Genomic DNA, 15,080 nt, shown 5'->3' on the forward strand with positions numbered 1-15,080 from the left:
ATCATTCAGAAGAATGGCATCTGGAGAGTTCTGAAAACTTATACCAACTGTGATATTCTGGGGTTGGAAAGAACAAGCAGAGGGAATGTGGAGACGAAGTCTTTTTAATGGTGGAACGCAGGAACCGAACAGCTACTCCAGTACAGGTTTTCTGGCTAACCCCACCTAATAAGTTGACCTACTAAGAACTATACCTAGAACAGGTATATCTGTATTTCTACCACTAGGGGCAACAAACCACTCTATTACACCAACTAAATTAGAGTTTAGTATTTAGTTCATTTTGACTATTTTTATTGGCAAAATGTCATTGTAATTATACTTCTTTGAACTCTGGACCATTTTTTACTTTTTAAAATTCATCAGGTTACATTTAACTAGGCTGAAATGACAAAGACCTACATTTACAGTAAATCCCATGTCAATGGGTTGACATCATACACAGAACAAGTCATTCTAGGTGTGCCGTTCCTGTCAAGCTCTTAATGAAAGTGAATAATTATTAATAATTACTATGCTTGGCTGTGTTTTCTCTACCTTCTTCAAGACCTCTTTGTTAAAGAAGCATTCTCTATCCCAGTAGTTCTGCTTGCCTACAGATTTTTCTAAACGCTGGTTGAAAAAAATAGACAGTTAGCAGTTACAGCCTTTCCTTTCAGTCACAGTCCGCCACCTGCATGGCATGCTGAATGTAGCAAAACTGGAAAAGTGACTTGTGACAATCAGCCTGTTCTGAGATGTTTCTTGCTTGGCAGGTATGAAAAACATCAAAATGCATTCAGTTCACTTTTCACCTCCTTCACAGTTCGACAAACCGCAGTTGATTAACTCGGTCAACAATGTTGAAGTGCTGCAAGTTGTCTCCGGAGGAACGCATGAGCAGAGAAATAGAAAAAGAGCTTAAAAGGGACAAAAAAGGACTGAAAAAGGAGGTGAAGCTGCTGCTTTTAGGTAAGATTTTAGAAATAATCTCTATCAGTTTTCAGACATTTTGCCATGGCATGGCTTTAAGCTCACATTACTGAATCGGACACTGTTTTTATTGTTAATCGGATACATTCTGTTAATGTTTATGCATTTTTTAAATTTTATCATAACATAAGTTGCCAACTTTTCAACTCTTAATTGCTATATCTACCTAGACCTTTGTTTATCTGTTAAAAACCTCTTCACACACATCCCCACACGCACACACACCCCCACGCCCGCGCACACCCCCACATTTGTGTGTGTTTTAGTCAGCTGTCAGAGCATCAAGTTTAGACTCATCAATGGTTTCTGGTTTGGGAGTTTCCTGTGGTGCATTTTGTCAAAAGTTTTTGTCTTTGAGAAATGAACCTGCCTCCTGGTGCCTGAATTTGGAATCTTTTTTTTAATTATTCTAGTTTTAGTGTCAACATCTGCTGATATTATTGATATTACTGAACAGATATTGTTTGCATATTTTCTAAAGATAAGGAAGATAGAAATTTGCTGTTTGCATTTGGATTGTGATATCAAATCATATACAGATTAGGCAAAACAATATGACCACCTGTCTGATAGTGCCCTCCCTTTCCCTTCCAAAACAACTCTGCTCCACTTAGGCTGCAACTTCATTTCACTTGACTTCATTTTTGATGGTAAGATGGATTTTGCCAAATAGAATCTGGGAAGAAAAAAATGTTAGGGGCTGCAAAAGTCTCTGACGTAACAACCTTTGACACACATTAAAATGACTCAATAAAAACCTACTTCTAAATCCAATCGAGAATCTTTGGTGAGGGTTGAAAATTGTTTCCATTTAATCTGACTGAGTTGAGCAATTTTGAAAAGAAAAAAAAACAGGCAGGATTTCAGTCTTTTTGTACATTCTACACCTGCAGTTTTTGCTTGAGACAAAACCATCCATCTTTACTTTAGATACATTGAAAATATGATAAAATATTGTTGCTTTTTTCCTAAATTAAGTCCAGTAGTGATGTATTGATGTCATTTATTTTTTCATACATTTCATTCTTTGCTTTGCTTTTAATACTTTGGACATTTTCCTAGGCACTGGTGAAAGCGGGAAGAGCACCTTTGTCAAACAGATGAGGATCATCCATGGCAGTGGATACGATGAATCTGAAAGGAAAGGTTTTACCAAGCTGGTGTGTCAGAATATCATCACAGCCATCCAGGCTCTAATTGACGCCATGGGGACTCTGAATATAGACTTTGCTGATGACGAAAATATCGTAAGAGACTTTTCATAATGTGTCTTCTGATGTTTTAGGATCTTTTGTTGGACAAAGAACAAGAGAAAATGACAGAAAAAGTGACAGGAAAAAATAAATGTAACAATTTGTTACACATTGTCTGAACGTTTTCCATCACTGATAAGATGCCATCTCCTTACAGAGATTACTTGCGAATGGTTGTGTTACTGTTTCATAATTTACCTTCTTCAATGATGATGCAGTCTATGACTACATCCATATTTATCTTTCCTGAGAAAATCCATTTCACATCTTCCTTTTATATTATTTCCAAAGAATTGGCAGAGGTGAAACAATTTGACTGAAACAAAAATTACCTTTCTTTTTTATCAAAAAGTTAACATTAGCTCCTGTCAGCATCACAACAAAATAGACAGACAATGATTATCCTTTATTCAACTTGCTTAATCTTATTTTTTTCCATTTGTTCACCCCAATTCCAAACCTTGTAGGATCTTTATGAGAAAATTTACATTGCTTGTTATTGTAAAAGCTTTGTTAAGTAATTTACATTAATTCAAACCGTGCATTGCTGATACCTGGACAAATTCCAAATTATCGTTAAATGTGCCCAGAGGGAAAAGTGAATTAGTTCAACTATTTAATGGACTCCAGTGCATTCTTTTTAATAATATTTTACTGTCATGGAGAGACTTCAGGTCAATTCTTGACTTTAAACATAGATTGTGAGAATTCCCCTTTTTAAAAGATGTTCTTCTCTGTGCTCGGCATGCAGTCAGGCAGTCACACTCATATTGTGTCATTATCTGCTATCTTGTGGGGATATATTATTGAGCAAATGTATGTTTTTGGCCTTGTTTAAAATTTTGTGTAAAGTGATATAATTTATAAAGTCTAAAGCTTTTGAAAAATGATGCCTGCATCATCAGGCTGGTGACATTTCTAGTACTGATTCTGCCCCCCTAGCAGATCCCAGCAGGATATATATATATATATATATATATATATATATATATATATATATATATATATATATATATATATATATATATATATATATATATATATATATATATATCAAGCCTGGAAAAGGTTCTCCAGAATTTTTCCACAAACGTTAATGGTTTTCAGTGCATTACAGTCTGCTTATCACCTTTTTGTACAAGTCAGTTAAAAGTTATTCAGATCCACATTTTATTTCTCAGTAACCTCTTTCTCTTCCCGTATGGTGATGATCTGGTCAGAGATATTTATCATTTAAAGTTTTGGACCCAATATTTAATCTTTTTTTTTTTATCTTACAAATTTGCAAGGAAAATACTGAAGTTGAAAAATTAAAAAGAACCATCAGCGTCAGTTGATGAACTGGCTTGTGCGATATATAGAATTACCATTTTACAATTAATCTGTTAACCTATTCATCACTCTGCTTAAGAGGGAGGCTCAGTTGAACATGTTGACAAAATTTTTTCAGTGGATTTTGAAGGTTTAATCTAAAAAATTGGTTTCGATTGACTCCATTCTGGATGTCTTTTTGCTTGTTTGTTTCAGAGCTATGCAGACAAACTGAGCCCAGTGGAATCAACCGAGGTGTATAGGTTAGATTCCTGGCAGGTGGATGCAATTAAGCGAGTATGGAGCGACCTCGGGGTGCAAGAGTGTTATGACCGGAGGAGGGAGTTCCAGCTGTCAGACTCTGCTAAATAGTGAGCTTTTTCATTCTTACAGTACTCTTTAGCATTTATGAGATAGGATTGATTCTGTGTAATTTTTGTTGCGTACATATATATTTAATTTTACAGTAGGGTTGTTAAAAATACACCTACAAGTGTATTTTAAAGTGACAGCTCAAACACCCTAATTCTTTGTGTGACAAAATAAGTCTATGAAGATTGATTAGTTGATAACACGAATAAACATAGAAAGTACGTGTGTATGCGTGAGTTTGAGTTTTTTTCCGTGCGTGCGTCTGCGTGTATGTGTGTGTGTGTTTTCTTTATCTTCTCAAATCTCCATTGGCAGAAATGTCAGACGGCTCACACTGAGTCATGCTCCACTGGAAATGTATTCCTCTTAAAGGGGAGTTTTTCATTTCCACCATCGCCACATGCATTCTCAATATGAGTGACTCAGTTTAGGAAGCAGTCCCCTCTTCATATATGCTCATCCCAGAGTGAATAAAACACTGATCTTGACTGTGTTGATTGACTATTACCACACTGAAATGTAAACAATTTACTTTGATTCTGCCTGTATGATTGACTTTTTTCTTTTTGTAAAGTGCCTTGAGATTATATTTGTTGTGAATTGGCACTGTGTGAATAAATGGATTTGAATTGAATTGATGCAACATCTGAAATGGTAGAAAACTAATGATAAGACATATTGAAGAAAGTTAGAATAAAGACTGTCTTTATATCAAGTGTACATAAATGGTTTCACCAAGTGTCCTTTATAAATTAGCTTGAAAAACATTCTGCTCTAGATTGTCATATCAGCAAATTTTACCAGATGTTTTTTTTTTGTTGTTACTTTTTAGTTATCTGAGTGACATAGACAGAATCACGGCCCCAGATTATGTTCCCACTCTGCAGGACATCTTGAGGGTCAAGGTTCACACCTCGGGCATTATAGAATACCCGTTTCCCATGAAACCAGTCATATTCAGGTATGATCCACTTTAACTACCTGTAAAGGTACATATATATATATATATATATATATATATATATATATATATATATATATAGTACAGACCAAAAGTTTGGACACACTTTCTCATTGAATTCAATGAGAAGGTGTGTATAAACTTTTGGTCTGTACTGTATGTATATATATATATATATATATATATATATATATATATATATATATATATATATATATATATATATATATATATATATATATATATATATACACATACAGTACAGACCAAAAGTTTGGACACACCTTTTAATTCAAGGAGTTTCCTTTATTTTCATGACTATTGACATTGTAGATTCACACTGAAGGCATCAAAACTATGAATAACACATGTGGAAATATGCACTAAACAAAAAAGTGTAAAACAACTGAAAATACCCCTTATATTCTAGTTTCTTCAAAGTAGCAACCTTTTGCTGTGATTACTGCTTTGCACACACTCTGCATTTTCTTGATGAGCTTCAAGAGGTAGTCACCTGAAATGGTTTTCACTTCATAGCTGTGCCCTGTCAGGTTAATAAGTGGGATTTCTTGCCTTATAAATAGTCATGAAAATAAAGAAAACCCATTGAATTAGAAAGGTGTGTCCAAACTTTTGGTCTGTACTGTATATATATATATTTAAGAAGATAAAACTGTTCTTTTAGTACTGGAAAAACAGTTTTATCTTCTGAAATAAAACTATGCAAGATATGAAGTGAATATATTTAAAAGCAACATTTCTTTGTTTTCAGGATGGTGGATGTGGGTGGCCAGCGTTCACAAAGGAAGAAATGGATCCACTGCTTTGAAAATGTCACCTCCATCATATTCCTGGCAGCCCTCAACGAATACGATCAAGTCCTGTACGAAAGTCAGGCAGATGTACGTTCTGATCCAATGTTGTCTCTATCCTTTTTCTATGGTTTTGCAGCTTAAAATGGCTTTGTTTTTAAATTTAGTTGTAATTTTACCTATCTGCCTTTTTTAGAACCGACTGAGAGAGAGCCTCGCCCTGTTCAAGACTCTCATTTCATCCAATTGGTTTAAGAAGTCCTCCACTATCCTCTTTTTGAACAAAACAGACCTGCTGCAGGAGAAAATCAAAACATCACATTTGGCAACTTACTTCCCAAAGTACAAAGGTAAATTATGGAATCGCTCTACATTTCTACAGTGCAGATCCGTGTTTTTATCTGTTCCTTTGAATTTCAGGCAAATTTAAAACTACAAGCCCAACAAATAATACAACACAAATAAATAGTAATGTTATTATTTTTTTACAAAAACATCAGGGGATGAAGCATAGATTAATAAATAACTAATAACTATTCTGGTTGATTACAAATGAATCAAAATGATATTTTAAATAACATTATTATAATATTATTATTTCATGATATTTTTGCTAAATAAATTCATAGATTTCAGTTTTTCTTTGATAGTGTCATTATCTTGTGACGTATAAATAAATCAAACTACCACAGAACAAACATATATCTTACTTTACAGTCAGTCTCAACATTATGAAAATGTATAAAATATTAATGTCATTCCTGATGCATCTGTTCACCGTCTCAGTACGATTTTAATTCTCCAAGATCCCGGTCGACACAGGAAGCAGTGAGATTATAACAGGGATTTCTTACTTTCCAACAAACACCTTTCGGTTATGTTTTGGATTTTACAAATACAATTGATTTATTTTTATTTTTTTGTATGTGAAAAGAAAGAACACACACTGCACCAGGTAATTCCTCAGTCAGAGTCAGAATTAGCATTACGGCATGCACAAACAAGAAATGTGACAGCGGACAGACGTCTTATTTCCTCTGCCACCTCCCACTTTGTAGCTTGAATGAATTAATGAATAAACTTTATTTTTTTTTCTTTTTACATAAAAACAATGTAAGTTTTGTGTGTGGTTTTAAGGACTACTTGGTGGCTCATTTGGTATCCATGTTGCCTTGCAGCATTAAGGTCCTGACGACATTCCATGCATGTCCTCAGTCACCTGTTGCAATCGACGTGGTTTCCAAAGATTGAAAGCTTATTACGATTGGGTGTAATAGACGATACTCGACTGCAGTTCTTTATAACTAAGATTGAATTAGAACCTGTGAAATTAGGATTTTGCATATTTCTAAATGAATACGGTGAATTGAGCTAAAATGAATGACATGATGCACTTCAGAGAGAAATTAGACATCCTCGTTCACATAACCTACACCATTTATTTGACTTTTGCAATTTTTTCATTCATTCGGTTTTTATTAAATTAAGTAAAAAAAACAAAAAAAACAACAACACATTTATTGATTTTACATTGATTTGTACAGAAAATCCTTTAAGGCACAAAGTCTTACTGCCAACTTATGTTAAAAAAATTGATAAAGTAAAATAATTAAATGCACATAATGTAATACAGAAAACATATGTGTGCTGAATCAATGACTTAAAGTGAAAGAAAACACTACTTCACCAATGATGATAGATCAAGGTAACTTCATAGTTCATTTAACAAAAATAATTATCTCTTTAAACACCTGTGAGGGAAACACTGACAGTCACATGTTGAATACACAATATAATTTGGCATTCTGTGTTGGCTTCATGATTTGTAAGTGATACGTTATTCTTGCTGATTCTGACCGCTCTCGTTCTCACAGGGCCTCAATATGATGCTGAATCGGCAAAACACTTTATCCATCAGATGTACATCAAGCTTCACAAAGTGCAGGATAAACCCCTCTACACGCACTTCACCTGTGCCACAGACACTGAAAACATCCGGTTTGTCTTCAAATCAGTGGAAGACACGATCTTAGAAGAACATTTAAATCATTTGGGAGTTTTATAAACCAGGACCGCTCTGCGACAGACTGGCGACCTGTCCAGGTTGTACCCAGCCTCTCGCCCGGAACGTTAGCTGGAGATAGGCACCAGCACCCATCCTGACCCCTCTAAGGACAAGGGTGTTAGGAAATGGATGGATGGATAAACCAGAACCAAGTTATAATGCTTCACAGAGAACATCCATGCTGTCTTCAAACCAGTCAAAACCAATTTTCCATGAACTGCTGCCTTTTTTAAGCCCCAGAATGAAAGAGGTTGTTGGTTATTTGGATCATAACATCCTGGGGATGATTACATATTCCAGAAATTTCAATGAATATTTTATTGAGGAAGAATGCCACATGTCCTGGCTTACAGCTTTGAGAGGCGGAAATTAAAAATAGCTCTGCAAGCATTAGATTATACTAATGCTAATGTTAATGTGTTGAGTAAAGTAAATAGTTTCGCTCCCATTATCTTCATTACGTGTTTTAAATTGTGTTAAAGTGTATCTGCATGTTGACACTTTAGATTGTACATTTCAAAAAATGCTATTTATGTTTTGACATGATTCTTGTAAAAGACTGTTCAGAAGCTGTTCTAGCTGCTACATTTGGAAGAAATATAGATTTTGTCTTTTGTTTACCTGTTATTTTTTTTCTGTCCATTAAAGTGTAAATATGAAAGCAGATACTCACAATGACAAGACTGCCTGCAGTTTATCATAGCTTTGTTTTTCTTTATATCTTCGCCAGATTTAGATTTAAATTATTAGTTTGTGTCTGATATGAAATGAGATTGTTTAATAAAACATATAAAATGTTTTTTATGTACAATCTAATAAAAAAGGGAATGTCTGTTAGTACAATAAAAAGTATATTCCCTTCTCAGTCATTAACGGACACATCTTAACTTGTGAGCAACTTGTGATTTTGCAGTTTTGGAAAACCCTCCCAGGAAAGTACAACAAAGCCGCTTTGACAAAAGAAAAGAACTTGAACAACATGTCTTCGTTGGCCTTAAGCACAGTCTGAATCACTCCAGGGTGCGCCCAAATCTTTAAAATACTGTAGTATCTTTCCAGCTGTGTTCACTTTTGGCCAAAGACAAGTTATAAAGCTGTCTCACACAAAGAAGACCATCTGAAAACTATTGTTTATTTAAAAAAAATCAAATGAAATAAAAATAATAATAATAAAAAATACAATACAAGATATTGTTCAGAGAACAACTCCACCTGAGAGCACCGGGCAGTTTTATATGACGTCAAAGCTCTTCATTCAGAGCCTGCCTCCTGCACAGCAGGTATGTAAAGTTTATCGGCAGAGGAAGAATGACTAACACGTCGACAATCCGCCTGTCCTGAGACATACAGGTTTACCTGGCAGGCATGAAAAACTCTATAGCAAACAGATTTCACCCATTCCAGTCAGCAGTAGCAGTGTATCTGAAAAGCAGCCAGTGAATTTGGACAACAATGGACTGTTGCTATGGGTCTCCTGAGGAAAAGGAAAACCAGAGAATATCCAGAGAAATAGATAGACAACTAAGAAAAGAGAAAAGCAATAATAAGGAGTTGAAGCTGCTGCTTTTAGGTAAGATTTCTGAAATACCTTTTGTACGCTTCCTCTTTGGCAACTCCATGTGCTGAAGGTGAGTTTCTAGGTCTCTGGGTTTTTATTGGCGGAACTAGTATTCAGTTGTTTTAGTTTCTTTTCCTCTTTCATCAGGATCCATCCTTCCTAGTTTCTTCTGCATAATTGTAGTCAAGATGCAAGTTGTAGAAATTGACTTTTTTAAGCAAAGAGCAGCTGATGGACACAGCGTTGAAAAACATATTCAAAACCCTCACACTTTTACACATTTTGTGCCAAATATAAATGTGAGCACATTTTATTGTATTTCATGTTATAACCCAATCAAAAAATTTTGAAAGCTAACAAAATATTGACACACAAATATATATATGTTATTGTTTTTATACAATTTCTTTTGACAACCTAGACATGATTTTGTTTCATTTAATCACTTGTTAGTCAACAGAGTCCACATCTGAGTACTTTAATGTCAATATAAATCCAGTTATTATGTGAAGACCTTTATTTTACATTAGTAAGAAAAAACCCACCATGCAGAAAAAGAATTGTGGCAGACAAGTCAGGAATATAGTTGTAGAAAAAATTAAGACAGGGTTAGCTTTTAAAACAATATGTCAATGTTTCTCAGACCACATTTAATTCCATCATTCACAAATAGAAAAGAGTAACATGAAGCTGTTGTATAAACTTGACGTTGCTGCTTGCCTAAACTGACAGGCCTGGAAAAGAGAGACAAAATGCTAAGAGATCAACGATAATTTTGGAGGAGATGTAGAGATCCGCAAAGCAGCTGGCAGGATCTGTTGGCATGGCAATTAATCTGCACTTTGTCAAAATCTGGTGTAGGAAAAGCCAAAGCTTATCACTTGGACCTACATGCAGAGCCATAAATGTGGTGAGAAACTAACACAGGATGTCCCGCAGAACGCTTCCTCCCCCACCGAAACATGTCGGTGCCAGCATCTTGCTATCATGCTGTCTAAATGACATGAACAAAAGACTTAACGGTCTCATTCCTAAATCTGAAATGTAGACAATAGATAATAAAGTTGGCGGCATATTAACGTACGGACAGGAAACAGCAAATTGTGTATGATTTATAAAACAGGTCAAACAGTTTTCCAAAATTTCCACTTGTATTTCAACACTTGCTGGATTTTGTAAATTTAAAATCAAAACCTCGGTGTTTGCAATATAGAACGCAACATAACAGTATTATTAACATTTTGGAGAGACCCAACCAGAATCCTGACCTAAATCTGAAGAAAATGTGTGCAGGAAGTTAGAGATTAGTGTGATGGCAAGGAGGCCTTCCAACCTTAAACATTTGAAGCTCATCACCAAGTATAAAAGGTCAAAATACCAAACATGCACAAAACTGGCCAGCAACTGTGACAAGAGGCTGATTACAATACTGGAAGATATTTTTCCATGTACTACTGCAAAAAAAGTCAATCCCTATTTGATATTTAAAATGGAAACTCCACTATACATTACATGGTACAATTTTAAGCACATTTGTTGCATGTTTATATTTTTCAATCTGATTTTTTATTGTCTTTACTCTGCATTTCATGCTATATCTCATTATTATAATTAATTAGGAACTGGTGAAAGTGGGAAGAGCACCTTCATCAAGCAGATGAGGATCATCCATGGCAACGGATACAGTGAATCAGACAGAAAAGGTTTTACCAAGCTGGTGTGTCAGAATATCATCACAGCCATCCAGGCACTGATTGAGGCCATGGGGACTCTGAAGATCGACTATCTTGATGAACAGAATATTGTAAGGACCTGTGTACTTTTTTGTGTGTCGTTAGTAAAACAAACAAGAACAATATTCTGAAATTCTTGTTGAAAAGCATATAATTGCATCAAAATATGTGCATTTTTATCACAGACATATTAGCTACCAAGAGCTGTGGTCTCTTGGTAGCATTTGCCTTCGTATGGCAAGGTCGTTGCCTTGTCCACAGTTTAGACTGTTCAAAAATGCATATATATATATATATATGAGAAAGAAAATAATATATACATTTATAAATAAACATGTCAATCAATGCTATCAGTGGGAACCTAAATGAGGTCAATTTGTGGTCAGTTTTGATCCTCTTATTTCCATCCTGCCAGTGCATCTGGGAGTTCCCATTTGTTTTCTTGTCTTGTTCTTAAAACTGTTGCACAGTCAAAAACCATCTGTAATACTAAGTTACTTTAGTCAAACAAATGTCTTTGAGATGCTGAAGGCACACAAACACTTTTGCCCAACTGACACACAATCCAAAAGTTTACTTTGTTCTTAGCATAGCTGGACAGGACAGATGTGTCGTCGTTGATTGATACAACAAACAGGTTCAAACATCAGAATTCGAAATCATTGTGTGGCAGAACAAAATACCCCCATGCTCGTCAATGTTATATGAAATGTAGACAGTTAATTCCAACTGTCAATGCACGCCACTAACATGATTATTCTTAGCTTCTGTTGTTTTAAAGTCAGGTAAAGTAGCTGATGAAAATCTGATTGGCTCATTTGCGTCCACCACTCCAAAGATCTATTTGCTTTTATGACAAGCTTACGGTAGCAGGAAATTTTTCTGTGGCCTGCATTGAAAATTTTTTACCAAGTATAACTTCACGGAGTCTCACTTAGAAGATTCTGAACATATATTACCTCTATGCAACCTGAGGAAATGGGTCTGTTTACTTCCAGAACTGACAGGATTCCTCTAATGATACACCATCTATCTACTAACCAGCATAAACTTTACATTTAACATTATTTAAAAGTTCTTTTTTAGTTTACTCTCTTGTGGATGTTTTGTTTTTGTTGTCTTTTGCTTTAGCGCTATGCTGAAAAACTGAAAGAAGTGGAGGAAATTCAGGTGAAAACACTGGAGCCCTGGCAGGTGGACGCCATTAAGCGAGTGTGGAGTGACCACGGAGTACAGCAGTGTTACGACAGGAGGAGAGAGTTCCAGCTGTCAGACTCTGCCAAATAGTAAACCTTTTTTTCCCCTTTTTCATGTCAGATTTCAGTGTTACAAAGTTGCTGTCCTGTTTTTCAATATCACAAAATAATCTGACCTTCTGTTTCCTATTGTTTGGTTGATTTAAAATTCAAGATAGCTTTTTTGTCATCTCTTGTGCACAACTGTACATCAAAAATTATATTTTTTCACCCCAGGCTGGTACAAATAACCATACAGAAAAACAAATAAGATATAAATGTACAAATTGGGAAGAACTTCACAAGTGATGAAATAAAAAAAAACAAAAAACAAATGACAGGATGAATGGTTTGGTCTGTGACTCCTGTGAAATTAAAGACTATATTAGTGTGAATTTTCTGGCTACAATTTATCATAATTAAGATTGCTTTATTTTTTTATTTATTTATGTCAAACAGGTTTTAAAAAACAAAAGAACAAGCAATCATTGGGACAGAAAAATTACCTGAGCTTACATAAACAAGAACACAATTATTTGCTTATCACTACTTTTCTGCTTGAAAACGAGTGAAAAAGAAGTGAAGACAGTAACACTTTATGTGCATAAGACTTACTGAATGACACTTCATGACAACAATCATTAACATTCATAAAGACTCATTCATGTTTATGACAGTGTTATGTCAATCTTATGCACATCCCATCAAATAAAGTGCTACTGTGAACAATTATTCAATCACATCACTTATTTCAATTTAATGAAATATATTACCTACAGACTGAATAATTGTCAACATTTGTAAATAAAACTATGTTATACTATACTGTGCAAAAAGCCTTTTACAAACAATGATTTAGCTGGTATCAATAAAATATATATATATATATTTTTTTCTTTTTAGTTATCTGAGTGATATGGACAGAATCACGGCCAGAGAATACGTTCCCACTCTGCAGGACATCTTGAGGGTCAGGGTTCCCACCTCGGGGATCATAGAGTACCTATTTGACATGAAACAAGCTGTCTTCAGGTATGATTTTATATTGTTTTGATTAGCTGGAGGCCAAACTGTTAACAGAGAATTTATCTGTAAACACACTTTCTTTAATATGGGAAAAAATGTCTTCTCTGGTGATTACAATCTTTTTTTTTATTTAACTTTTTGAAGGAAATCAATAAAATGAGTGACTAAAAAAAATTGTTGCTGTTCATGTAGGATGGTGGATGTGGGTGGCCAGCGCTCCCAAAGGAAGAAATGGATCCACTGCTTTGAAAATGTCACCTCCATCATATTCCTGGCAGCCCTCAACGAATACGATCAAGTCCTGTACGAGAGTCAGACAGATGTATGTTTTAATCCTGCAGAGTTCTGAGTACAGATTATTTGTTCTGCAGCTTCAAAACAGTTAAATATTAAGATTAGGCACGGCTCTTCCTGTTTGCTCTCTAGAACCGGTTGAAGGAGAGCCTCGCCCTGTTCAAGACAATCGTCTCATCCACGTGGTTTCAGGAGTCGTCCACCATCCTCTTCTTGAATAAAACAGACTTGCTGGAAGACAAAATCAGAACATCTGATTTGGCAACATACTTCCCAGAATACAAAGGTAAATTATACCTATTTCTATTCTGACTGTGAAACCTGACTCTTCAGTATGCATTATACAAAAGGTCAAACGTTCCCTCAATTCCATCCGCCTATCATGACTTGTTGATTTCAAGTTTGCATCTCTCTGAGCCTCATTTTTGGTGCTGTATTTACATTTACATTTTTGCATGCTGTGCATTTTTATTTTGTGACATGCAACAGAATTTCACAGGCAAATTTTGCTCTCTGTCTAAAAAATGTGTTATACACAAAGACATAGGATTTATACCATCTAAGCAGTGAATGCACCTGTGTTTACATCATTTTCTGATTTTTCTTCAGATCATTTGTTGTAGATTTGATGGAAATCGAGTCAACAAATAGCGCTGTTTAAGTCATGCTCTTTCTCTGTCATAGGGCCTTCCCATGATGCTGAATCTGCAAAAACGTTTATTGAGAAGATGTACAAAAACCTCCACAAAGGTCGTCATAAACCCCTCTACACACACTTCACCTGTGCCACAGACACAGAAAACATCAAGGTTGTCTTCAAATCAGTCAAAGACACAATCTTTATGGATAACATGGAATTTTTAAACCTTTAATAATGAAGCAGAGATTCTTTTTATGTGGTGGTAACCACAGGTTCCAACAACAGTACTGAATATTTGGTTGGTTTAGTGGTTTTTATTTTAGTTTGTATAAAACATGAAAAATGACAGAAATTCAGAAACAGTTGAGGCAGCGAGGCAATCTACGCTGGCTTTAAATGATGTTTTATTGTAACAGCTACATATTTAAGGTTGTCCAGTGTCAAATATATGGTATTATGGCAAGAGGTAATATATGTACAGCACTGACATTTATTTATTATGCCCACTTGGAAATTATGGGCGTTTTATAGTATGACACACTTTAATTCACTTGAATCAGATGACGTCTGTCTTGCAAAGTCGTTTGAATGAAGAATGCCACAAATCCTGCCCTGCAGCTTTGTAAGAATGACACCATAAGCAAAAGACATGAATTTATTTTTATTTTAATTTCACAATGATAATGACACAATGTTTTATGGTAAAAATCTTTATCTTTTTGTTCCCACTGTCTCCAAATTGTGTTTGTGGCTAAACTTAATTTGTCCTTTGTTGCACAATTTGAATTAAAATGTGTGTTGTCACTTTATATAGTACATAATTAAAAGCCTTGATTTTTATTTGACTT

At 35.0% G+C, this 15,080-nt stretch overlaps 2 protein-coding genes across 2 annotated transcripts; both read left to right on the plus strand.

Moving 5' to 3' along the window:
- Window positions 1-656: 656 nt before the first annotated feature.
- On the plus strand, window positions 657-8,619 carry LOC116724052 (guanine nucleotide-binding protein subunit alpha-11-like). Its single transcript, XM_032569373.1, has 7 exons — window positions 657-951; window positions 2,035-2,219; window positions 3,753-3,907; window positions 4,741-4,869; window positions 5,642-5,771; window positions 5,878-6,031; window positions 7,556-8,619. Exons 1-7 carry the CDS (start codon window positions 840-842, stop codon window positions 7,744-7,746), a joined length of 1,056 nt encoding a protein of 351 aa, XP_032425264.1. The 5' UTR covers window positions 657-839; the 3' UTR covers window positions 7,747-8,619.
- A 432-nt stretch (window positions 8,620-9,051) lies between these two features.
- Window positions 9,052-15,072, plus strand: LOC116724397 (guanine nucleotide-binding protein subunit alpha-11-like). The gene is made up of 7 exons (XM_032570063.1): window positions 9,052-9,316; window positions 10,924-11,108; window positions 12,169-12,323; window positions 13,176-13,304; window positions 13,491-13,620; window positions 13,725-13,878; window positions 14,277-15,072. The coding sequence occupies exons 1-7, from the start codon at window positions 9,199-9,201 to the stop codon at window positions 14,462-14,464; spliced, it is 1,059 nt and encodes a 352-aa protein (XP_032425954.1). The 5' UTR covers window positions 9,052-9,198; the 3' UTR covers window positions 14,465-15,072.
- Window positions 15,073-15,080: the final 8 nt, after the last annotated feature.

Source organism: Xiphophorus hellerii, chromosome 8, assembly GCF_003331165.1.
Source record: "Xiphophorus hellerii strain 12219 chromosome 8, Xiphophorus_hellerii-4.1, whole genome shotgun sequence".
Lineage (NCBI taxonomy): Eukaryota > Metazoa > Chordata > Actinopteri > Cyprinodontiformes > Poeciliidae > Xiphophorus > Xiphophorus hellerii.

What these genes read in the sequence shown, in the direction of transcription:
- LOC116724397 (XM_032570063.1), top strand. Translation starts at nt 9,199, where the DNA reads ATGGACTGTTGCTATGGGTCTCCTGAGGAAAAGGAAAACCAGAGAATA. An exon ending in ATCTTGATGAACAGAATATT is followed by an intron (nt 11,109 to 12,168) that starts GTAAGGACCTGT and finishes CTTTTGCTTTAG; the next exon opens with CGCTATGCTGAAAAACTGAA. An exon ending in ATACTTCCCAGAATACAAAG is followed by an intron (nt 13,879 to 14,276) that starts GTAAATTATACC and finishes TCTCTGTCATAG; the next exon opens with GGCCTTCCCATGATGCTGAA.
- LOC116724052 (XM_032569373.1), top strand. Translation starts at nt 840, where the DNA reads ATGTTGAAGTGCTGCAAGTTGTCTCCGGAGGAACGCATGAGCAGAGAA. An exon ending in GGTGAAGCTGCTGCTTTTAG is followed by an intron (nt 952 to 2,034) that starts GTAAGATTTTAG and finishes ACATTTTCCTAG; the next exon opens with GCACTGGTGAAAGCGGGAAG. An exon ending in TTACTTCCCAAAGTACAAAG is followed by an intron (nt 6,032 to 7,555) that starts GTAAATTATGGA and finishes TCGTTCTCACAG; the next exon opens with GGCCTCAATATGATGCTGAA.